Genomic DNA, 24,676 nt, shown 5'->3' with positions numbered 1-24,676 from the left:
GTATGTGTGTGAGAGAGGGCTTATGTGCAGTTGTATGCGTGTGTGTGTGTGTAGTGTGTGTGAGCCCACCTCTCCCCAGGCTAGAGCAGGAAGGCTAGGGCGTCGATTACACAACAAAGGCTGGTGGTGATCAGGTCTGGGAGCGCTTTTCGGCTCCAGAAATTGGGAAGCTGTCAGCTCCCTTCCTCCCCACCAGACTCGCTGGGAAGATTTACGACCCCTTCTTGCTCTCGGCCAGTCCCGGCGCAGAAACCTGCCCCCTCTCCTGCTCTGTAGCCAATCAAAGGGCTGAAACCCGCCCCCTCCCCCCTGTAACTTTTAAAAATGTATGATCTCTCTCTTCTCTCCACCCCCCGCCCCCCCCCCCGGCTTGTTGCTCCCTCCCCTCCCCTCTTTCATCCTGGGTCCCTTCCCTCTTTCATGTCTGCATGGCAAAGAGAGGAGACAGACACGGAGAGGAGTGGGAGGAGGTAGGAGCAGGCACAGATCCTGGGAGGGGAGAAGGCTGGAGGGGTAGGGCCAAGGAGACACATCCCAGCCCTCCTCGCGCACACACACACACACACACACACACACAGGCATTTCCAGCCGCTGCAGCTGCTGCTAGCAAAGCAAACTTCCCCACTTCCCTTTTGCAAGAGAACTTCCTCGGTTCCTCTTGGGGAGGAGGCTGAGATCCCGGGTCTCCCCGGCCCGAGCTCGGGGGGGCTAAGCTAGGCTCGCTCGTGCCAAAGCTCGCCCTGGCCTGAACCCCTCGGCTCCTTTACCGACCAGCCTTGGGTTTGGGGGTCCGTGGCTGGAGCATCTGGAGACGTCTCACTTCAGGGTAGGGGCTGATGCCAGACACAACAAGTCCTCCTGCGGCGGCTGCTTTGTTTGGGGGTTTATTTTTGTAGCAGATCGCCGTTCCTGCAACGTGTTTTGTGTTATTATTTTTACTGCTAGCTATACACACACACACACACACACACACACACACACACACACACACACACACACACACACACACACACACACACACACACACACACACACACACACACCCTCTCCGGACTGCTAGATGCGGCGGGGTTTCTCTTAACTTTGCATCAGCGCCCACCCCCCCACCAAACAACAGATCCGCTGGATCAAAGGACGACCCCCCCCGCACGAGCCCTGCATTTCCTTATTAATTGAAAAGGGGGCAGGGGGCGAGGCGGCCGGCATAGACGGACGGACGGTGGAGAAGCCGAGATGCAACTGACCAGGGTTCCCCTCTGCCTCGTACTGCTGGGCCAGCTCTTCCCTGGCAAGGTGAGTGCCCGGCTCCTCGCCCCCCCGGCCGCTGGCCAGCCTGGGGAGGGTTGTGTGCTTTACAGGAACAGGGCGGGGGGGGGGGGGGAGGTTTCGGGCGACACTGACCTGGCCCGTGGGAATCAGCGGGTTGGGATCGGGCTGCAGCCTTTGGAATCCAGGTTTCACACATGCCCCCCCCCCTTGCACGCCCACACACACTCACTCACCCCGCGTGCAAGGAAAGAGTGCCGTGAACACTAGAGGAAAGCGACGGGGTTTTTTGTTTTTGCCTTCCCCTGCGATTCCTCTGAAGCGCCCCCCCTTGCTCCAGAGAGGTCAAAGTTACCCGGTTTCTCTGATCGCGGGAGGGAACGGTGAGTAACATCGGTTTGCATTTTAAGGGGGGGGGGGCTGAGGATACGACCAAGCGCAGCCCCTGGATTATGCGTGGATCTCCTTAGCCTGTCGGTTTGCACGGTTTACAACTACGTGGGGCATTACAGAGCGGAGTGGGTGCGCCCCACCCCTCCAGTCCTTTAGTTTTTGAAGTAGATCGAAGGGGTTTTGCCACCGACTTCGCTGGAGAAGGGGAAAGGGGTTGGGTTTGGGTTTGGGGCTGGGCTCGGCTGTCACTTACCTCCCTGCCAACTTCAGCTAAACTCAAACGGCCTTGGTGTATGTGAGAGCAGAATGAAGCTGCTTCTCACGGATCAGAACCAGAACCAGCCTTCGGTTTGCATTGGTGGCCTGTGTTTCGCTCTAGCTTGATTTTGTACTGGACAATCTAGTGATCTCACAGGTGGGCAAGACACTGAGGCTGGCTCTCCATCTCCCCCATGTAGACCCATTAACAGCTGCTTTGATTTTGCCCTCATTGGGACTGGGGGTGAGAGCAGAATCCAGCCCTGTGTGTGTGTGAGAGAGAGAGAGAAAAGCAATGCGAGTCCCTCATTCATTCTTTCCAGTAAATTTCATGTCAGGATTAATGTGGAACACATTTTCCTGGTCTGGAATTAACATTTTTGTGCAGCCAGTCTCTGTAATTATGCGGTCAGCCCATATAAAAGCTGCATTTATCCTCCTATATCCTGAGGAGGTAATTAACATTGCATGGCTTCATTTTTCTATTCTTATTAGTTGTGACTCAGGGAGATTTTTCGTTTAGTTGAGGAGGGGCTATTGTTGGGTGGGGTGCATAAAATAAATAAAATAATGGATGCAGTTGTAAACCATTCTTTGGGGAGGAATTGCTTGGTGCAGGAGTGACTGTGAAGCGGGGCTAGGGTTTTATTGCCTAGGGAGGTTGTGGAATCTCCGTCTCTGGAGATATTTAAGAGTAGGTTAGATAAATGTCTATCAGGGATGGTCTAGACAGTATTTGGTCCTGCCATGCGGGCAGGGGACTGGACTCGATGACCTCTCGAGGTCCCTTCCAGTCCTATAATCTATGAATCTATTAATTTAGTTAGACTCCGCTTTGAAGAAGCCTTTAGGGAACTTGTGTTGTTTTTGTTTTCAGACCAATGCTCAGACTGGTTTCGGAAGGGCTGCTTTTATAAACCTGGGGAAAACTCGCAGAATCACATCTCTGTCCTGCTGTTCAGGCTGGGTGAGATTGGGGTGAGGGGGTGTCAGCTGGGTCATTATTCACTTTGTAGAAGATAGTGGGTTCACAGAGGGATGAATTTGGCCTGTTAATTTTTACCAACAAGTAGTGAGAGATTTTTCATTAAATCTCATTAAATCTATCTATCTATCTATCTATCTATCTATCTATCTATCTATCTATCTATCCCCACACATACCATCTATCTCTCTCTCTCTCTATCTATCTATCTATCTATCTATCTATCTATCTATCTATCTATCCCCACACATACCATCTATCTCTCTCTCTCTCTCTCTATCTATCTATCTATCTATCTATCTATCCCCACACATACCATCTATCTATCTATCTATCTCTCTATCTATCCCCATACACCCCCTCTATCTATCTATCCCCACACATACCATCTATCTCTCTATCTCTCTATCTATCCCCATACACCCCCTCTATCTATCTATCTATCTATCTATCTATCTATCTATCTATCTATCTATCCCCACACATATCATCTATCTATCTATCTATCTATCTATCTATCTATCTATCTATCCCCACACATACCATCTATCTATCTATCTATCTATCTATCTATCTATCTATCTATCTATCCCCACACATACCATCTATCTCTCTATCTATCCCCATACACCCCCTCTATCTATCTATCTATCTATCTATCTATCTATCTATCTATCTATCTATCTATCTATCTATCTATCTATCTATCCCCACACATACCATCTATCTCTCTATCTATCCCATACACCCCCTCTATCTATCTATCTATCTATCTATCTATCTATCTATCTATCCCCACACATACCATCTATCTCTCTATCTATCCCATACACCCCCTCTATCTATCTATCTATCTATCTATCTATCTATCTATCTATCTATCCCCACACATACCATCTATCTCTCTATCTATCCCCATACACCCCCTCTATCTATCTATCTATCTATCTATCTATCTATCTATCTATCTATCTATCTATCTATCTATCCTTCCAGCCTTCTTTCTTTCTTTCTTTCTTTCTTTCTTTCTTTCTTTCTTTCTTTCTTTCTTTCTTTCTTTCTTTCTTTCTCAAAATTCTCTGACCTGTGTTATGCACAGGCCAGAGATGATCATAGTGGTCTCTTAAAAACTGTGGGCCAAATTCTCTGCCGGTGAGAATGCTTCCTTGACTTGGGTGGCATTTGGCTGTTGACACCAGCGGAGAATTAGAGCCTATGACTCAAACTCCCATTAGAGGCAACGGAAAGACTCCCCCCCTTCCCCCCCGAAGACTTTAATGGGAATTTTAGATCAGGCCCATGCAATCACGACAGGTGCTCATGGAGTTGCACACATCCATAAGACACCAAGCTTGTCCTGAGGACTTTACAGTCTAGGGCCCTGGCCCACAAGGAGCTGAGCACTTTCAGTCCATGGGTCTCAGCTAAACGCTGGCTGACATCCGGCCAGGCCGAAGGATGTTCAGCTCTCGTGCCATGAGAGGGAGTGCTGGTGTTTCCGGCTTGTCTTGTCGCTGGCCTCCAGTAAACCCAGTTTGATCCACACAGGAAAGCCTCAAGCCCAGTGACGTGAGCTCAAAGGTTCTGTTAGTAACCACCGGGTGTAGGACCCTCGCCTGCAGTACACCAAGGGATTCTTTTCATAGCCCATCTTTGCCTGATCTCTGGGGTCTCGCTCTCTCGGTGTGGACAGAAAACAAATGAGCTGGTTTTGTGGGCGGAGGTGGGGTCAGGACTTTCCTCCTGCTTCTATTTAAAGAGACCTCTCAAGGTTCGGGTGAGCAGCAGGGACTCAAGGCAGGACGCAGGCAGGGGGCTTTATAAGAGCGCCCTGTAAAGTCCCATGTTGGAATGAGGTAACTCACCATGGAGAGGTAGGGAGCAGTGCACCCCCCACCACCACCACCACCTGGCTTATACCTTGGCAGTCTGGCCACAGAGTGGCAGCAAAGGTACCCACCGCTGGCAACAGCTGGTAGCATCCTGGCCTAAAGGCTGGTGCAATGGGTAACACACACACACACACACACACACACACTTTGTTATTATCACCAGAGGGTTGCACACTTTATTGCTTCTATAGGCCCAGTGCACACCCCACGAGCTCCCAATGTCTCACCCTCCCATCCCCCTCTGTTTCGGGGACTCCCTGCACCCCCCCGCCATGCCAGGAGCTCTGGGGGCCCCCGTTTCTTCTCCTCCTCCCACACCAAGGTCCCTCATGCCAAGGGCTCTGTGTGCCCTCTTCCCCCATTCCAGGGTCCCCCCATTCTCCCCAAGCCCTAACGGAGAGCCGAGCCCCATGGTGCTAGGTGCTGTAGGTACACAGAGTGAGTGATAGGCCCCGCCCCAGAAAGCACATGCCAGAGACCCATATAATCCAGCGACCCCCCCCCCCACACACACACACACACAGTGAAGGACGGACCCAGATCCCAGCCAACTGGCTGCCAGTGTGGCTGGACTCTGCACTTCTCATGCAGGCAGAGGACGTGAAAATCTGGCACTGACGGTGAGTGCTAAGCCCACAGCTTTTTGGAAAATGCAGCTCCTAGAACAGATGCCCTGGCTGTGCACACCAACACACACTGACGCAGGCCCACGCACGGTCCGCGCGACCCCACTGCCGCACTGGACGAACACAGCCGAGTTGCACAAAGAGCCCTGACACAAACACACCCGAGCTGCTAGCAAATAGGATAGTGGGCCAGGCCCAGGGCTGGTACAAATCGCAGCGTTCCACTGAACAGAGCAGGGCTGCTCGACACCTGCCGAGGGTCTGTACACACACACACTGTGTAGATACACACACACAAAGCTCTGCACAAAGAAACACTGAGGTTGTTTCCAGGCTCCCAACAAAACATCTCCTTTTCAAGGGAGATAATGATTTCCTGCCGCAGGCGTGTGAGCTCACTGCCCGCCCCCCTCCGCACTTGTAAAAGCTTCGCTGCCCCATATAAAGAGTATATTTTCTTCTTCCTTGGCCCGTAATTTTTTTTTCGGAGGGTAAACGAAACTCGATCCTTGCAGTAGCCTGTAATTTGCCGGAGAGTCTGTGCGGCCACCGCCGTTTAATCCCTAATGTGATTTCCTACGGCAGAGCACGACAGTTTACACAACACACACACACACACACACATGCATCCCATTCACACACACTGCCCCGCAAACAATCGCATGCACAGGCACAGATGACACCCCAGCCCGAACTCACATTTTTATTCCAGAGCCCACTTCCTTTATTGCAAGGAGTGACGTTTTCCTATTCATAGAATCTAGGACCCTCTGGATACAAGGCCTTGCGTATATCCTAAAATGGAATCAACACAGGCACATAGATGCCACCAGACCGGATCAGACCCGAGGTGCATAGTCCAATACCATGTCTCTGGCAGGGACCAGCACCAGACAGTTCAGAGGAAGGTATAAGAACCCCACAGTAGCAGATGTGGGATAATCTGTCTCCCACGTGAGGTCTCCTCCTGTCCTCTAGTAATCAGAGCCCTGAAGCAGGAGGAATCGCGCTGGAGGGACCTCAGAGAAGGTCAGTAAGACCTGGCCTCATGCAGAAAGTTGAATGGCCTTGGAAGTCCAGGGGAGTCTTTCCATTGATTTCACTGATCTGTGGATCAGGCCCGATATGTCTCGCTTGGTTGACACGCGGGAGACATGCCAACTAGCTAGCAGTATTTCCAGGCTGCAAATCCAGCAGAGGTTTAATTAGGCGGATGTAGTGAGAATAGGAAGGGTGCGTGTGTGTGTACAATGGGATGAATTTAAGGCTGTCTTAAGCAGCACTTACTGACAATGAGTGCGGTTAGATTTCCAAGGGGAACTGATGCAAGCCCGATTAACTGAGGTTTTTTTAAAAGAGAGGGCACGCTGTTAGCATTGGAGCTGTAAGGGACGTATGCTGCACCAGGCTCCGAGGTAGATTGGATCTATCTCTGACTTCTCCGCCACTGCAATTCTCCCTTGCCGCTTCGATGCCACATTGAAATGAAGATGGGGGAAGGATGCCGGGTGACGTTTTGTACTGTCTGGACTGGAAATCCCAAAGCGGGAGAGAGCAGACTGGGTTAGGCAGGGTCCGAATAGTACATGAGGTCCATACAGAGCCTTTCGTGCGATGTACATGCAGCGGTCCCGGAATGCAGCCACCTCTGGGGTGCAGGGCAAAGAGCAGGCTTGAGCTGAGGGAAACCTTTGCTCTAAGGGATGTGGCCCTGGTTTTGTTAATATCCCTGCAGAGCGATGGAATGTCTCCCTGCCCGTAAATGACACGGAGCTCACTTAGAGGCCCGGACAGTGGCTGTCTCTCTATTTCCGTTGCACAGGGCTCAGCACAATGGGGTATTGAGCCTTGCTGGGGTCCTTGACAGCTGCCATAATATAATAATCGACCTCTGGAGGATGAGGTCTGGACCAGTGACTTCGAGGGAGAGGGGGTGAAAAGCAGGCTGGCTTTCTGGACTCAAGGCGAGAGGCATGTTCTGCTCTGAATCCCTTGTGTTAAACAGTCCTGGGCTGGGTTAAAATTAATATCTTACTAATACTTAGCCCTTGTATCTGGGGCTGTCAAAGTGAACGTATGCTCCCAGCCCACCTGGGAGGCCGGTGGAAAGTGCTATTCCCACTGCGTAGATGGGGAAACTGAGGCACGGAGTTTTTGAGCAGCCCAAGGCTGTAGCAGGTGTCCGTGGCCGAGCCAGGAATAGAAGCCAGGTGTGCTCTGATGTTGGCCACCAGACAACACTGCCAGTAAAGAACACCCCCACGCGCTCGCTCTCCAGCTGTTTCATTCTGTGGGCAGCGTAGTGAGTTGATGTTTATTACAGTGGTCGCTAGCAGGTCTCCCAAACCCTAGCCCAGTGTGCTAGCCACTGGCCAGCACCGGCTCTCATGAGCCAGCCTCCCCATCCCCCGCTTCCAGAGTCCTCGCCTACTGCTTGGTTCTGCAGCAGTTTCGGTCTCCAGGCCAGTAGATCTCACATCCCATTCTCCATGTCTATAGCAGGCCTTTTGGCCCCGTTTCCCACTGCTGCTCCCACCAGTTCAGCTCCACCAGGGGTGGTAACAGCAGGAAATTTGGGGAAAACAAAAAGCCTGGACTGTCCCGGTGAGTAATTTGCCCATTGATGTTGCTAGATTATCCACTTATTAACTCTTACGCTAGTGATGTGTGAATGCTAAAAGGGGACGATGCCCTTAATGCGCAAACTGGCTCAAGTTGTACAGTCCGCATCGAGATCTGGTTCTGAAACTTTCTGCAAATCTTGGGGCTGTCTGGATCCAGGCTGTGGGTTTTCCTTCAGTTTCTGGCTGTTAGCCAATACCTACATGTTAGGCCTAGCATAACCACACTGATAGCTATTAGAGGCATGGTATTAATATAGCATATATGATTTATCTAAGTGTTGAGAAGCTATGTTACCTGAATGTATTATGTTCCTTCCCCACAGTTCTGTTCACCCATGTCAGGTATCCACAACACTTCGCAAAAATCAAGTCCGAAAATAGGAAATTTGGCAAAATACATGAATGTTCTGCCCCGGTACAAGCTGCTTCCCGGAAGGAGGAGTCTGCGTGTTTCCTTTTCATATCATGCGGCTTTGTCTTTAGACAGTCAGTGTGGCTAAGTTCGGTATTTGGTCTCTTGAGCATTTTTAAGAACGAACTGCGCATGTCCAACAATTGGCGACACCTTTGAGTCAATAGGAGCTAGGCAAGATGTCACTGGACGGAGACATAGCAGAGCTGCCTGGCTCTGCCACTGATGTGTTGTTTGACCCTGGGCAAGTCACTTCTCCTTCCACCCGTTGGCTTGTTGGTTTAGTCTGCAAGCCCCTCGGAGCATGGCATGGACAAGGAGCCCCCAGTCTGGGGCGTGGTCTCCAAGCACTGCTGTAGGAATAAGCAATAAACATGCGCTGGGTATTGATGGCCTCCTGGCTTTGTTATTCCCGGAACACCCCAAACCTCAGCGTTAATCGCGTTTGGGCAGCAAAAATGAGAGAGGGGTTGGAGTGAAGAGACCGCTGCTTGCCCCACAGCTGTTCTAGCTTGTTCGGTATTCTGTCCTCGGGCACCACAGTACCTAAGGCTAAGGGGGCACGTGAAAGTCAAGTCAGAGTAGCTGTGAAAAAACACATCCCTGACTGCCAGACCTATGCCGGCCGCACCTCCAGCCTAGACGCAGCTGTGCGGATCCGTAGCTAACGTCACCCGGTCGACAGAGAAACCCCTTCTGTTGGGCTGTGTCTACACTAGCCTGGCGAGACCGACACAGTGTAGACACGCCCCGAGTATAAGCGATGTGACCGGGAGGTCGTGTTCTCTCTCCTCTCCTTGCAGCAGCAGGGTGTTCTGGAGGACTGGATGGGGAGTTCATTGAGAAGCGTGAGGCCGAGGAGGACGCGCGGGGGGGGCTGCTGTGAATGGAACACCCAGTTGGGTGTGAATAGCGTAGGAGCGGGGGGGGGGGGGGTGCTGTCAGTGGAACTGCCTATCTAACAGGTTGGGCAGGATTGACTGGGGTGGGTGGAGGAGCTACTCCTGGAAGAGCCTTACAACAGGTTGGATGCGACTGGCGGCGGGGGGGGGGGGCAGGGGGGCTGCTATTTATAGCTCAGACATGTCACCAGCGCACTGTGGATAGCTGCGGGGGTGCTTACCCGGCTTAGCGCTTGGGTGTGAGGCTGTGAGCAGTGGACGGGCAAGGTATTAGCCGTGGAACAGGCAAGTAACAAGTTGGGTGAGACTGGCATGGGGAGGGGGACACCAGTCATGTAACAGGTCGGGTGGGAATAGCATGTACATGGGCGGTTCTGCTGGGGGTCCCCTCCCTTTGCCAGTCGGACCCTTCTTGTTACTCCGCTGTTCCTCTGAGAGACGCTTCCACCCTCCGCTATTCACACACCTGCCTGCCAATCACACCTGATTAGGGCCTGCTAAGAAAGAAAGAGCCACGGGAAAGGGTGGGGACCACGAGCGCTCACAGGGGCTGTGCAATACTCTGTGCGTGCGCCTGGAGATCAGGAACGTGTGATGTGTGCGCACACATGGAGATCTGGAACGCTCAGTATGCGCATGCCAGGCGATCAGGAAAGCTTGGTGAGTGTGCGTGGAGATCAGGAACGCTCGGGGCGTGTGCGTGTGGAGGTCAGGAACGCTTGGTACAAGCGCATATGTGGAGATCTGGAACACTCGGTATGTGCGTGCGTGGCGATTAGCAACACTCAGTGAGCATGCGTGCCTGGTGATCAGGAATGCTCGGTGAGCGTGCGTGGCGATCAGGAACGTGCGGTGCCTGCACGTGCGTGGAGATCAGGAAAGTGCGGTGCCTGCACGTGCGTGGAGATCAGGAACGTGCGGTGCGTGCACATGCGTGGAGATCAGGAACGTGCGGTGCCTGCACGTGCGTGGCGATCAGGAACGTGCGGTGCGTGCACGTGCGTGGAGTTCAGGAACACCAGTGACAATTTTCACAATTCCTTTTCAGGATATTTTCCACCTGCTAAATGTTCTTTCCCTCCCACCCTGCATATTGGCCGTTTCTTTTTTCCTACCCTCCATATGCAGACCCCAAAATCTTGCATATTTGAACGTGGGCGCTGAACTGTGTCCAAACCAAGATCCTCCGCTGGGGCCAACCAGCCCAGTTCCAACAGTGCTACGCCCGTGTACACCAGCCCACAATGCGGGCCATTTGGTTTGGATTTCAAAATGTTGATGTGAGATGCCCCATGTTTGCTCAGAAATGGGGCAGATTTGAAATGAACAGAGTTGAGTGAACATCTCTGGAAATTTCACAGGGCGGTTTCCTCTGGAACTTGACCGTTTCTGCCCTTAATCGCAACAAGATGAGGGAAATCTCCAGTGTTGAGCTTTGCAGAGTTCATGGGGAATAGCTCGGAGAACAGCTTCCCCCACAGTCCCTTCTGATCTCACTTAGGCAAACATTTACACACAAGCTTAACGTGAAGCCCACGAGGAGCTTGAAGTCGGTGGGACTGCTCCCCTGCCTAACGTTAACAGGGCCATACAGAGGTGTTGGGGGGACCTAGGGTGAAATTGGAAACTGACCCCCCCCCAAATAAAACCCCGAACCAATCAAGAATGCAAAAATACTAAGGAGAGGTCCAGAAGGTGGGGGTGACAAACAAGCCAACCCTGGACTTATTCTGCAGTTTTGGGTCCCCCCTCCAGGCATGGGGTCACGTTGCCACTCAGGTTTGGCCCAGCTGCGCCATCGGGATGGGAGGGCAGCTGAGCCAAACCTGAGCGGTGCTGTAACCCTGTGTGTTGCTCCATGGGGGGGCCCTCTCAAATAGGGGATAGGGGCACGGGGGCCAGCTGCCCCACCCTGTTGGGCGGCCCTGAGGCATGTGCAGAAATGGTTTGCAAGACTGGAGGCTTAGCCAGTATCCGAAATCCGGGCTCTTTCACTGAGATGCCACAGGCCGGGTTTGGAACAGATTGTTCAAGTGCTCAGTCCCCACGGTCAGGGTCAGATGTTCATAAGTGCAGACCCCCTGATGAGCCCGGCTCTTTGTAAAGCCAGCTGAGGAGCGAGGGTCTGGAACAGCTTCCCGGTAGGAGTTGTGGGGCAAACGCCCTCGCTAGTTTGAAGAGGGAGGTTGATAAATCTATGAGCGGGACGATATCATGGTGTGCCCGGCGCTAGCAGGGGGCTGGACTCAATGACCCAGAAGGTCCGTTCCAGTTCTGTGTTCCAATGAAAATCTGTTCCCTGTTCTCCGGCCACACATAGAAACGCCCAGGAAAGACTAAGTAGACAAGGCCCCAGTATAAGAAACAAGTAGTGAGCTGGGGGGGGATCCTCCGTCTGCTTTATCCATCACAGAGATGTAAAAAAAAGGGGGGGCCCAAGCCCAGCGATTAGAAACAAAGCCCCACAGAAGGGCCAGGCCTTATAAATGATTAATATCATTCCCGCTTTCTCCGAATGCTCATTTTGCAGAACGCCTCTGCCCGCGCCCTTGCTGAGGGGGGTTAACTCACCAAATGAGACAACCTCTTGCTTCAGCTGCTATTCTATTGATTTCAAATCCTCCTTGTTTTTAACACTTTTTCTCAGGTCAGGAAAAGCTGCGGGGGTTGGCAAATGGAGGTTTTTTTAAAAATTACAAGCGCCGCCTCTTTAAGAGAGACTGGGGCACGGTGGTGGTGGTGGTGGTGGTGGTGAGGGGAGTTCAGCTTTAAAGAGACAGCGCCGAGTTCACCAAGGAGCCAAGCCCTCAGTTGGTGTAACTGGTCATAACTTGCACTGACTTCAATGCAGCTGGGCTGATTTACATCCGCTGCAGCCTGAGGAGTTTAAGCCCCAGCAGGTCTTGCATCTCTATTCTGTTTGGCACATGTCCCGCTGATCGGCCCCATCTGTTCAGGTTTGCAGCGGGTGGCAGAGGGTTGCATTACCCAGGAGTTCGAGTGCAACACGGAGAATCCAAGAGACTCTAATCCCAGCCCTGACCTCCAGCCAGAGTCACTTGATCTCCTTGTGCCCCAGCCAGTCCAGCTAGAAAATTGAGTCAAACCAAAAAAACAGAACTTTACTCAGGACCAGATGCCGCTTCGGAGCAGAGGTTCTTTGGGTCCATAGACGCCAAGGCCTGCAGTTGTGTCCACATCGAGCTGGGATCTGGTTAGATCTCCTCAATTAAGCCAGGCTGGTATTTAAAGGGGAGACCTGTAGGGAAAACCCAAACTGCTGTGGTCAGTGGGGTGAAAGATTAACCAGGGTGCTGGTCCCTCTAGGGCTGTGCCGATCTCCCTTTGATGTTTATCTGGCCCCCATTGCTGTAGTAGCCGGGCACTTCACAATTGGTAATGTATTTATCCCCACAGCGCTCCCTGTGAGGCAAGGCGGGACTATTAACCCCATTGTAAAGATGGGGAGCTGAGACACAGAGCGGCTAAGTGACTTGCCCAAGGTCACACCGGAAATCTGTGGCAGAGCTGGGAAATGACCCCATGTCTCAGGTTAGCACCCCAGCCGCTGAGCCATGCTTGCTGCTTCTTCTATTTGAAAGATGAATTGTAAAACAGAGCCGCTTCTTAGGTACCGCTTAGTGCTCCGTCACACTCCGCAGTGGAGGAGGACCAGCAGCCAAAGAGTTAACCGAAAATCTGAACACCTGGATGTAGCCAGAAGGGCCTTTGCAAACAGGAGGGGCAGTTAGACATTGGGGGCTCTGTTGCTCTAACAGGACTGCCTTCTGTTTGAACGTTCCCAAACACATGGACGCTGACAAATGTATATTAAAGTAAATCCACTGCCCTCTGGATTCTCTCCCTTGGAGAGCCTAGCCCAGGCCTCCTCCCTCTCCTTTCTTGCTTTATTTAGGCACTGTGCCTTTAAGATGGCCTTATGATAATTAACTGTCTCCAGATGCCTGGTGCCAATTAATTTCTTTGTTCTTGGATTCAGAGGGAAAATATTTAAAGGCCCGGCGCCTCTTGAAAGATGCAGCCAGCCGAGTTCCTGTAGCAAATATGGATCAAGTCATTGTAATATGATCATCCCATAAGAAAAGGGGGTGGGGGAGGGCTGGGGAGAAAGGTTTTGGCTTAATTAGAACAGGCTTTGACTCCGAGCGGGGAAACAGCCAGGGTTCCACCACTCAGAACAGTGTCGTTTTGTCCCGTCAGCTGGGATCTATCCAGCCAGTCTGGAGTCTCACTTTGTGCCCACCTTCCTGGTTCTTAGCCGGGCTCCTTTTTGGGGAAGGAAAGAGGCCTGTTGTAGAGCTGTTACTGTTTCTAGGCAATCAGCGTGCCCATACTCTGACTGCTGTTAATATAGAGCAGGGGTAGGCAACCTATGGCAAGCGTGTGGAAGGCGGCACGCGACCTGATTTTCAGTGTCACTCACACTGCCCGGGTCCTAGCCACCGGTCCGGGGGGCTCTGCATTTTAATTCAATTTTAAATGAAGCTTCTTAAACATTTTATAAACCTTATTTACTTTACATACAACAATAGTTTAGTTGTATATTATAGACTTTTAGAAAGAGCCCTTCTAAAAACGTTAAAGTTTTTAGAATCCTTAAATTAGAGTGAATAAATGAAGACTCGGCACACCGCTTCTGAAAGGCTGCCGACCCCTGATCCAGATACTTCAGGGGGGAGCCATGGGGAGGAGGGAGAAAGGCGGAGGAAGAACAAGGGTGTCATTTAGCCCTTCTGAACTGTAATGGTAGAGGTGAGCCTTCTGCAGGGGAATGGGAACACAGAGGGGCTGCTGAGGGCCAGGGACTGTCTCTCTTCAAAGATCCCTAGTTTGTCCCTTCTGCATTCGAGGAGTTTCCTTTTCAGCCTGCAGTTATGTTCAGACCACCCCCGCAAAGGTAGGCATGTTTACACGCTCACCGACATGCATGTGCACGGAGCTCCACGCACACAGACACGAATGCACTAATATTCACGTGCACACAAGTGTGTACGATGCTGCCAGCCTCGAGGAGCTACAGATCAGTAATCTGCCCCCCCCCAATCCTGAGATTGGTTTAAAAATCATGAGATTTAAAAATAATAATAAAGTTGCTTCTTTTTCTTTGTCTTCTAGTTTCTGAGCCTTCAGAGTCATGCTTGGGTCACATTTTCCAGCTTTTCTCTGTGACATGAGAGCCAGAAACATACTTTTTTCTTTATTGAATGATTGCTGCGAATCTCATCTCATCATATTCTTGGAGCACAGAGACACTAGATTAGCACCCCGAATTTCACCACAAGGCTTGTGATAAAGTCATGAGAGTTGGCTAGATTCACGCACACTCAGATTCTCAGGCAGACAAGTGCACAAACGGAGAGGGAGCTACAGACACACACAGATGCTTATAGGCACGGAACGTGTGTACACACCTGCCCGCAGGTACACCAGGCAAAAATAAATAAGGAAGTGTTATTTACTCCTTCTCATAACACGAGAACTAGGGGTCACCTAATGAAATTAATAGGCAGTAGGTTTAAAACAAAAGGAAGTATTTCTTCACACAACGCACAGTCAACCTGTGGAACTCTTTGCCAGAGGATGTTGTGAAGGCCAAGACTATAACAGGGGATCAAAAAGGAACTAGATAAATTCATGGAGGTTGGGCAGGGGTGGTGTCCCTAGCCTCTGTTTCCCAGAAGCTGGGAATGGGCGATAGAGGATGGATCACTTGATGATTACCTGTTTTATTCATTCCCTCTGAAGCAGCTGGCATTGTGGCCACTGTTGGAAGACAGGATACTGGGCTAGGTGGACCTTTGATCTGACCCAGTGTGGCCGTTCTTATGTTCCCGCACCGCTCAAGCCCGAGTGATTTTTCTTTTATGTGAAATCAGGAAAGAACCAAAGACCCCAGGAGGGAGCACAGGGCATTTCTCCTGTCTAACATGCTGCCTCAGCTCTGCTTCAAGCAAGCATAGAATCATAGAAGATCAGGGTTGGAAGGGACCTCAGGAGGTCATCTAGTCCAACCCCCTGCTCAAAGCAGGACCAATCCCCAACTGAATCATCCCAGCCAGGGCTTTGTCAAGCCGAGCCTTAAAAACCTCTAAGGAAGGAGACAGGCAGACGCCTTAGAAATGGACAGGCACGGTACACAGACGGCACTCCCAATGGTCACATGGCTACACCTACGGACACAGCTGCTCCAATTCAGCAGTGGTGGGAATCAGATAAGTACCTAGATAAATCATTCCCCCCCCACCACCACCACCATACAGACACACAAGCAGAGGCAGTTCCATAAGGGCAGGGGAAGAAACTCTTAGTGGTGAGCCGCTATGCAACAGAGATTACCCCGTCCGTCACCACGCGTGGGTGGGGATTGCCCAGGCGTCCCCTTCTCTCATCACCTCCCCTGCCTCGAGGACTGTGGGGTGGGAGAAGAAAAGAGGAGGGAGGCAGAGCACCGAAGCTGAAGGAGTGTGGCTGAGAGAGGGAGGGGGAAAAGATTGGAAGATGGAGGGAGAGAGACAAGTGCGGCTGGGTCCAAGGCTGGGGCAGGAGCTATCGCAGCGAATGCTTTGAGCAGCCGCTGGACTGCTGCTGGGCTTACGAGCCAGGCTGCTGACTCTTCCCACCAGTCAGGCAGCCTACTACAGGTCAGCTGGGCTCAGTACGTTGCCCGGAGACCGGCTCTGCTGCAGGCCCCAGTTCCTGACAGGTAGCCTGGCTCCTGACCTGAAGAGCTTACCATCGGAAGAGACATGTGATCTTCAAAGAGCAGGGGAAGAAGGAAACGCCAAAATATACACAACTTTTAAAGCCAATGTCTTGTAGGCATCACCGCAGAGGTGGTCTTGCGGAGAAGGAGACGGGAGCGGCTTTATGGCCCAGTTCAGGGAGGGCGTCAGGCTCAGAGGGTTGTGGAAGAAGTTGTCGAGCAGAGGGTGGCTGAGGTGTCGAGCAGGTGAGAGATGGCACAGCAGAAAGGGTGGAGCGCCCGGCAATGAGAGAGGAGAGTGAGCAAGTAGGAAGAGAGGACGGATGTCATTGTGGTTAGGGCAGTCCCTGAGCACTTAGGAGACCTGGGTTAACATCTCTGCTCTGCTACAGTCTCCCTGTTCAGCCTCCCTTGTGCCTCAGGGTCCACATCTGTAAAACGGGGATCGCAGCATGGCATTAGCTCACAGGGGTGGTGAGGCGAAATACATCCGAGATCATGAGGCTCAGATGCTATGGTGATGGGGGACAGATATGTGCGAAGAGGGAAGTGCGGCGCCATGAAGGGCCTTTAAAACAAAGGCAAGCCGCGAGGACATGCTCCTATGCCGTGCGTGCTCTGGGCACTCCCAGCAATCTGCCTGGGTGGGGAGAGGGATCAGAGGAGAGCTACAAGAATGGTTGGAGGTCTGCAGTGCGAGAGGAAACCCACTCAAGCTACGTAGCTTATCAAAAAGGAGGTAAAGAGGCCACTTGATCACGACCTTTAAGTACCGAGTATATTTGATACTAGAGGGCTCTTTAATCGAGCAGACGAAAACAGGACGGACGAGGGCCAAGGGCTGCAAGTTGAAGTCAACGTTCAAAGTGGCAGTAGGTTGGGTGTTTCTAACAGGGAGGGTGATCCACCGTTGGCAGAGCTCACCGGGCAACGTGGTGGATTCTCCATCACTGGAAGCATTTAAACCATGACTCGGACAACCTCCCAAAAGATACACTCTAGTTCATCCACAGATGCAGAAAACGCAGTGAAATTTTCCAACCTGTGTCTTCAAGTTCCCTAGGGAGGTGGTGGAATCTCCATCCCTAGAGGCTTTTAAGGCCCAGCTTGACAAAGTCCTGGCTGGGATGATTTGGTTGGTGTTGGTCCTGCTTTGAGCAGAGGGTTGGACTAGACGACCTCCTGAGGTCCCTTCCAACTCTGATAGTCTATGATTCTATGATCAAGAGATCAGACTAGACGACCACCCGTGTTTCCTGCATCAAGCCCAGACCCTTGTGCCTGAACTAGAACTTGTCCAACCCTTCTGGCCTTGAAAATCATGAATAAAACTGAACTGCCCTGTGGGTCCTTCTCTCTGGGTCAGCGCGGAAGCCCATGGACATGCTAGTGTGTTGGGTGCGTGCAAGCAACCCGCATACCTACCCCCCATCGATGGCTGGACAGCCCCCGTCTGAAGGGCTGTTCATCCGGCATGTTTCCCCACATTACTGTCCCTTTCCAATATCTGGAATAAACACCGGTTCTGTCCGAAGGGAGAAGAGAGCGCTAGACTCTCGTTAGCTAAGGCAAACGGGAAAGGCTTTAACACGGGAACTGAAGGGAGGAAGTGACTGAAGGACACACTTACTTAGGGAAAGGAATCACTGCGTTCATTCCATAGAGGATCCCAGTCCCTCCAAAAAAGTTGTTTTAAATCATTCCCCCTTTGGTTGAAATACTCCCTCGGGACCGTCCAAAGGACATTTCTGTCCTGACAGCTTCGGCCACGTCTACACGAGCACTTATGTCGGCAAAACTTTTATCACTCAGGGGGTGTTTTAGTCACACCTTTGAGCGACAGAAGTTTTGCTGGCACAAATGCTCGTGTACACAGCGCTCTGTCGGCGGGAGACACCCTCCCGCTACGCTTGTTAAGCTGGTTTTATTATGTCAACAGAAGAGCTCTCGCTGGCTACACGAGGGATCTTACAGCGGCGCGGCTGTATCGATACAGCTGTGCCGCGCTGTAAGCTTGTAAGTGTAGACATGGCCTTAGGGTGCTATTTGTCTGAATGCTGATCCGTCAAATGGAATTTGATATTAAGGTGGTATGTGGGTGCGCTTCCTGGACACAATTTGTCAGTTAAACACTGGCACTGGGGGGCGGGCACCCGAGTGCAGTTGTGGTTTATGTGGAGGTCCTGCATAAACTGTGGCTGTTGTTTTACACTGGGAGATGTTTGCAGGGCGGGGGGCAGTCGGCCTGTGGATTTGAAAAGGGTCATAGACAGGGGTTTAGGGCCTGAGGTGAAATCTGCATCTAACAACAAGGGAGAAAATCGCTTAGTTGTGTGATCCTGTCCCCTCCATTCCTTAGGGCTACCATACGTCCGGATTTCCCCAGACATGTCCGGCTTTTCGCTCTTTAAATAGCCGTCTTGGGGGGATTTCTAAAAATCTAAAAATGTCCGGGATTTCCCCCCCCCCGGTCGGCTATTTATCGACCGAAAAGCGGCTGACAGGGCAGCCGAGCGCCGCTCGCATTGGGGCCTCGGCAGCCAAAACCCCTTCCCGGCTCCCCCCGTCCCCTGCAGTCTTAGCACGCCGCTCGGCAGTGCTCGGGCGGGGCGCTCCTTGGGGCGCGGAGCCAGACACCTGCCCTAAGCCGAGTGGCACGGTAAGGGGGCTGGGGAGTTGGAGAAGGGAGGCAGTCAGGGGACAGGGAGCGGGGTGGGGTGGGGGGGTGGATGGGTTGGGAGTTCGGGGCTGCTGTCAGGGGGGCAGGGGTGTGGAGAGGGGTTCGGACAGTCAGGGTCAGGGAGCAGGGGGGGTTAGATGGGTCGGGGGTTCTCGGGGGGCTGTCAGGGGGCGGGAAGTGAGAGGGAGTGGCTAGGGGGCAGGTCTACCCCCCCAATGGAGTGTCCTCTTTTTTGAAAGTTCAGATATAGTAACCCTACATTCCTCCTTCTCCATCCACTCCTCTTGCAAGGATCTGTGAGGGCCAGGCTATGGGCAGCCGGCGGGCACCCAATCAGTCAGGGGGCGACTAGCAGAGTCAGGGATAAACTGGGGCCAGGAACAGAGTCTTAAGGTCCACCGCCAGGCAAGGCCTGAAGCAGAAACAAGCGGACAGCGTCTGCATCATTGCTCAGACAGCTCCCCATGCTGGCTTCCTGGTTTATATACTGGTATGAGCCAATCTATGGGCTGTGAGGGGCCCGCCAATCAGGCCCTGCTGGGCAGTACTTCCGGCAGTGTCTAGCTTCCAGCGTCCCCCAGCAGATCCCCCCCACCCTGAGCTTCCAGTGGTGATGCAGAAGCATTGATGGCCAGACCCTCTGGAATCCCACGTTCTAATCCCCCAGGGTCTCTGCACCTTTTTATGCCCGGGCTAAATGTGGACTCTACAGATCACCACCACTCCTGTGGTGGGAGGAGACCCCCTCTGCCTCCTGTCTGTAAAGCTGTGGGACGTGTTAGCTGAGCGGGCAAGGGGCCATTTGCCTGCCAGCCCTCAGCTTGCCCTCCCAGCGCTGGGGTTGGGGCCATGAGATGGGCAGTGTCTGTAAAGAGAAGGGCCACTGGTCTCCTTAGCGAGACCTCTTTGTCAGACAAGCCAGGATGGTGGCAAGCGGCCTCCCCTGCATTTAGCCTCCACACCGGGTCGGTTTGCAAGCTGGAGAATGTGACCAGCTCTGCTCTAGAATTCCTGCAACCACCTGTGGGCAAGTAGTAAGTCAGAGACACTGGTAGCACACAATAGACTTCTGTGTGGGCAGCGTTTTCAAACAGGTGTGCTTTACGGTCCCCCACGGGGCTTCCCAGCCCGCCTGAAGGTCGGGGAATCAACCAGACAAGGGCTTCTTCTCTTATGTCACTCAGCAGTGTTCTTCTTCTCTTGCGCTCTGCCTTTTTCTTTCTTTTCATCTCTCATTCTTTTTTCTTTGTTTTCTTTCTTCCTCTATTCCTTCCTCCCCTTCTGTCTTTATGCCTTCCTCCGGTCCTTCCTCAGCTTCTTTCTTTCTTTCTTTCTTTCTTTCTTTCTTTCTTTCTTTCTTTCTTTCTTTCTCCTATGGATGTATTTGGCTCCTCCAGTCTTGCCATCATTCCCCTGGTTCCAGAGACGTTCATTAGGAAATCAGGAAAAGTTGCACCTGGGTGTCTGTGGCAGGGACTAATGCGTGGGCTTTGAGTGAAAACCCTGACAAGGCGACTGGCCGGCAGAAGCTGCCAGACAGCTGCTCCCCACTGTCCCAGTGCTCTGTCCTGAGAGCAGCCTGGTTCTTCCACAGGGATCTGTGCTGCGCTAGGTGAGATGGATTTGGCCTGGGTGCACAAAAAACATTGTGGTTTAACCAATCCACCATGTCAGGGCAACTCTTTGTATTATCCTAGGGCCTTCTGCAGGTTTGCCCTTCCGGGTGCCATCTGAATGGCAAATACAGCTCTGTCGTTGTAAGCAGATCTGAGCTGGTGGCAGTGAACATGACTGTGTCCACGTAGCAACCATTTTCACAGCCACACTTGTCAGTATGCTCCTAACTCCTATGGGCGTACTGCTGCAGCCGTAGTGCCTCATCACACAGGAGACAGTGCCCAGAAAGCGTCGCACACAGAACAGCATGTGGAGCAATGCACTCTGGGAGGCCCTACCATACAGGCTTCTGGGAGGAAGGAGAACCAGCAAATCCAGTCACACAGGAACTGTGGGGATGGGGGTAGAGGGGTTCCTGTGAATACAGCAAAGAACAAATGTGCTGAACCATTTATAATGAGGCAACAATTTGCCGGCCCTAGGCCAATGACATTCAGCCATTCGATGAAATTAGAAGGTGGCAAATTCAACCTTGATAAGGGGAAATACTTTCCCACACAATAGACTGTGGAACTCATGGCCACAGGATGTGTCAGTGGAGCAAAGAGCTTAGCGAGATTCCAAGAGGATTGAACTCTGGAATATCGAGAGTTACACTAAAACCTCATGCTTCAGGGCTTAAGCCAGTCTATTAGAGATCAGGCTGACTTAATCAGGGGGCAGATCGTCTCACATCTGCTACTTCAGGGCTCTCACATCTTCCTGCCTGGTTCCCGTCTCTACTAGATGCTGCAGGGCAGCAGATTCCCACGCAGGCTGTGGATTTGAGCTCTAGAATTCCTGCTACCACCTGTGGGCAAACAGTCAGAGACACTGGTGGCACACAATAGACTTCTGTGTGGGCAGTGTTTTCAAACAGGTGTGCTTTGCGGTCCCCCCAGGGTTCTGCAGGAGTCTGAATGATCTGGAAAATCTTTCAGTTTTAACTCAGGGAGCCATTGGGGCAGACAGGTGACCAGGCCTGTCTCTTTCACCAAGAGAAGTTGGTCCAATAAAAGCTATTAAGCCCATGTCTATAATCCCCACGGTGCCATAAGAGCAGCTTTCACTGGACAGTCACGACCTGTAATCTCAGCATCATCAGAGAGATTTTTCAGAGTCGCAGCCGTGTTAGTCTGTATCCGCAAAAAGAACAGGAGGACGTGTGGCCCCTTAGAGACTAACACACTTATTTGAACATAAGCTTTCGTGGGCTAAAACCCACTTCATCAGAGGCATAGAATGGAACATATAGTAAGAAGCAGCAGTTTTTTTTCTCCTGCTGATAATAGCTCATTTTAATTAATTAGCCTCTTACAGTTGATATGGCTACGTCCACCTTTTCATGTTCTCTGTATGTGTATATATATCTCCTTACTATATGTTCCATTCTATGCATCTGATGAAGTGGGCTGTAGCCCACGAAAGCTTATGCGCAAATAAATGTGTTAGTCTCTAAGGTGCCACAAGTCCTCCTGTTCTTTTATCAGAGATATTGTGCTCATCAGCACAGCTTAACACAGCACTTTGGATGAGGCCAGGGCTAGAACTGTGCAAAGAAGTGGTTTTTTGGTTTGCTGGCCCTACTGTAAAATCAGGGGTGGGGGTGGGGAATCATTTTAGATCCATCCCAAACAAATTTTAAAAACAATGTTCAGTGACCTGAAAAGTTAAAAAAAAAAAAATCATTTTGGGTTGAATGAAACATTTTGTTTGACCGGAAATGAAATGTTTTGTTTCATTTTTGAGGGTTTTTTAAAAAAGGTTTTTACATATTCTTTTTAATAACGTTGAAGTACATTTCAGAATGAAGGGTCATTTTGAATCAAGAAATGAAAATGTTTCCATTTTTTCAGAATTATTATAGTGTTGTTTTTTTTTTAAATAAAACAGTTTGGCAAATCCGACACGAATTTGTGAAATGTTTCCACCAACCTCAATGTCCATTTTTTGGTGAAAAATAGTTTTGGCTGAAAAATTATGCCCAACTCTAAGGTCTTGCATGTGATCATGCTTGTAAGATTGTAAAGATTGTAAAGCACATAAGAACGGCCATACTGAATTAGACAAACACTCCATCTAGCCCAGTGTCATGCCTGTGCCCGATGCTTCAGAGTGAATGAACAAAACCAGGAAATTTCGAGTGATCCATCCCCCTGTCGTCCAGTCCCAGATTCTGACAGTTGGAGGTTTTAGGGATAACCAGAGCATGGGGTTGCATCCCTGACCATCTTGGCTAATAGCCATTGATGGACCTAACCTGCATAAATGTATCTAATTTGGTTTTGAAACCAGTTATAATTTTGGCTTTCACAACATACCACGGCAACAAGTGCCACACTGTGTTGGGTGAAGAAGTACTTCCTTTTGTTTGTTTTAAACCTGCGGCCTATTAATTTCATTGGGTGACCCCTAGTTTGTGTGTTATGTGAAGAGGTAAATAACACTTCCCTAGTCACTTTCTCCACATCAGCCATAATTATATAGACCTCTATCATATCCCCATTAGTTATCTCTTTTCTTAGATGAACAGTCCCAATCTTTTAATCTCTCTGTGTGTGGAAGCTGGCCCATACCCCTCATCATTTTCATTCCCATTGTGTAATGGGAGCAGAGTTAAGGTTACCAGGGTGTTGCTGGACTTTAAGGGTACCCTTAATATCCTTTGGGTTTTTTAATGTTATAGGTAATCCACATGGCTGAAGTTTGGCAAAGTTGTAAGAAACTGTAAACAGGATCGTAACTGCCAGCTCCACCTTTAATTCAGAGAGCGTATGTGTGTCTATACAAATTCACCTTAACTCTGCTCCCTAGGAGATGGCAGTAAGTCCCTGGGATTATCTGCATGTACTGAGCTGCAGTCACTGAGTGAGGTGTAGCTGTACTGAATGGTGGAGGCATTAGCTGGTGCACCTAGGAAGTGGTATGATTGTGGTATAAAGGAACTGGAAGGCTGTGTGCCTCTGGGTGTGTGCATGTGAGCTTTTCTCTGCAATCCCTGTGCATATGATCAAAGGAGAGAGGTACCTGTTGTACCTTGTGAAATCCAGTATGCCTCATTGCCACGCTGAATGTGCATGCACAGATATGTGTGTGCAGGTCAGATGGTACTTTTGCTGCTGACTCCAGAGCTATCTATGTCTCTGACTCATTTCCCCACCAGGTTTCACCCATTGGTGGTTGTATTCTTTGCTCTTCTCACAGCCAAGAAACTAGGCAGAAACTACTTTGGCCCATTTGGTTCCCATTCTGTGTTAACGAAATATACAAGTCAATGCAAGGCCTAGCTACCGGAGCTGGGCGAATAACGGATTTCTGGTTCTCTGGCAAGTCCAAAAAATCAGGTGGAAAGAATTCAGCTCAACCCAAAACTGATTTTTATTTTTTGGAAATTTTCAGCACACTGGGCAAGTGGGAAAACATTTGGTTTTGGGTCCAAAGAAATGTTTTGTTTCCATTTCAAGCCTCTTTACATTTTTGACTGTTTAGTAAATAAAGGAAATTTTGAAACAAAACGTCGTTTTGACCTGAAAAAAATTGAAACGGTTTGAATTTTTAAAGATTTTCTTTCAACCACCACAATTCGTCGAAGACCAGACAAATTTGCCAAACGTTTCGGTGTCGCTGAAGCTGCATTTTTCGCCCCCGAAATAGTTTTGTGTGAGAAATTTCCCCAAGCTCTCCTAGCTGGTCTGCTCTGATTGGTAGCTTCTAAAACATAGACCACAATGAGCGCCAGGAGTGCTCACAATCTATTTAAAGGAACACTACCCTATTTTCCTATGCACCGCACCTGTGTTTTCTGAACCTACACAGAGCTGCTTCCCCAAAGCTTTTGAAGTTCGCCCCTTAGGCTTTTGTCCCCGGCTCTTGTTAAATGAGCCTCCTGGCCTGGCTTTCAGCCCTTTACTCTGGAATCATTTGCTGTTTCCGGCAAGATGATATTAACCAGAGAGATGGGAGCATCTTGTGCTATATTGCGTTTGTGTTTAACCTGAGCCCACCGCTGTGTTTGTGGGTGGATGAATCAGTATGTGCATATTCGCAGAGACTTGTCAAAGGGGGGAGTGTGACTTGCCCACCCCTGATCCCCCACTGTGAAGATCTGAAAGGAACAAACAGGCATTGTTAGAAGAGGATTCTACTCCCCCACCCCAGGGCCCTCCCTGTTTTTAGGGCCTCTTGTCATTCCTCAGATTTCTGCTCTGATATGGAAACTGCTTTACGACTTCCCAGGCTTCACACAGGTGTCAGATCC

At 50.8% G+C, this 24,676-nt stretch overlaps 1 protein-coding gene across 1 annotated transcript in view; it reads left to right on the top strand.

The window, feature by feature from the left end:
• The first annotated feature begins 413 nt into the window (after window positions 1-413).
• Window positions 414-24,676, top strand: part of LOC101949178 (tumor necrosis factor receptor superfamily member 16-like) — a 45,264-nt gene continuing 21,001 nt past the window's right edge. Inside the window, exon 1 of the mRNA XM_065582539.1 lies at window positions 414-1,293. Coding sequence (XP_065438611.1) covers window positions 1,234-1,293 — 60 coding nt within the window. The 5' untranslated portion in view covers window positions 414-1,233. The remainder of the gene's footprint in view (window positions 1,294-24,676) is intronic.

This window comes from Chrysemys picta, chromosome 2 (genome assembly GCF_011386835.1).
Source record: "Chrysemys picta bellii isolate R12L10 chromosome 2, ASM1138683v2, whole genome shotgun sequence".
NCBI classification, from domain to species: domain Eukaryota; kingdom Metazoa; phylum Chordata; order Testudines; family Emydidae; genus Chrysemys; species Chrysemys picta.
The sequence above is the reverse complement of the archived record's forward strand: the minus strand, read 5'-3'. Positions and strand labels throughout refer to the sequence as shown.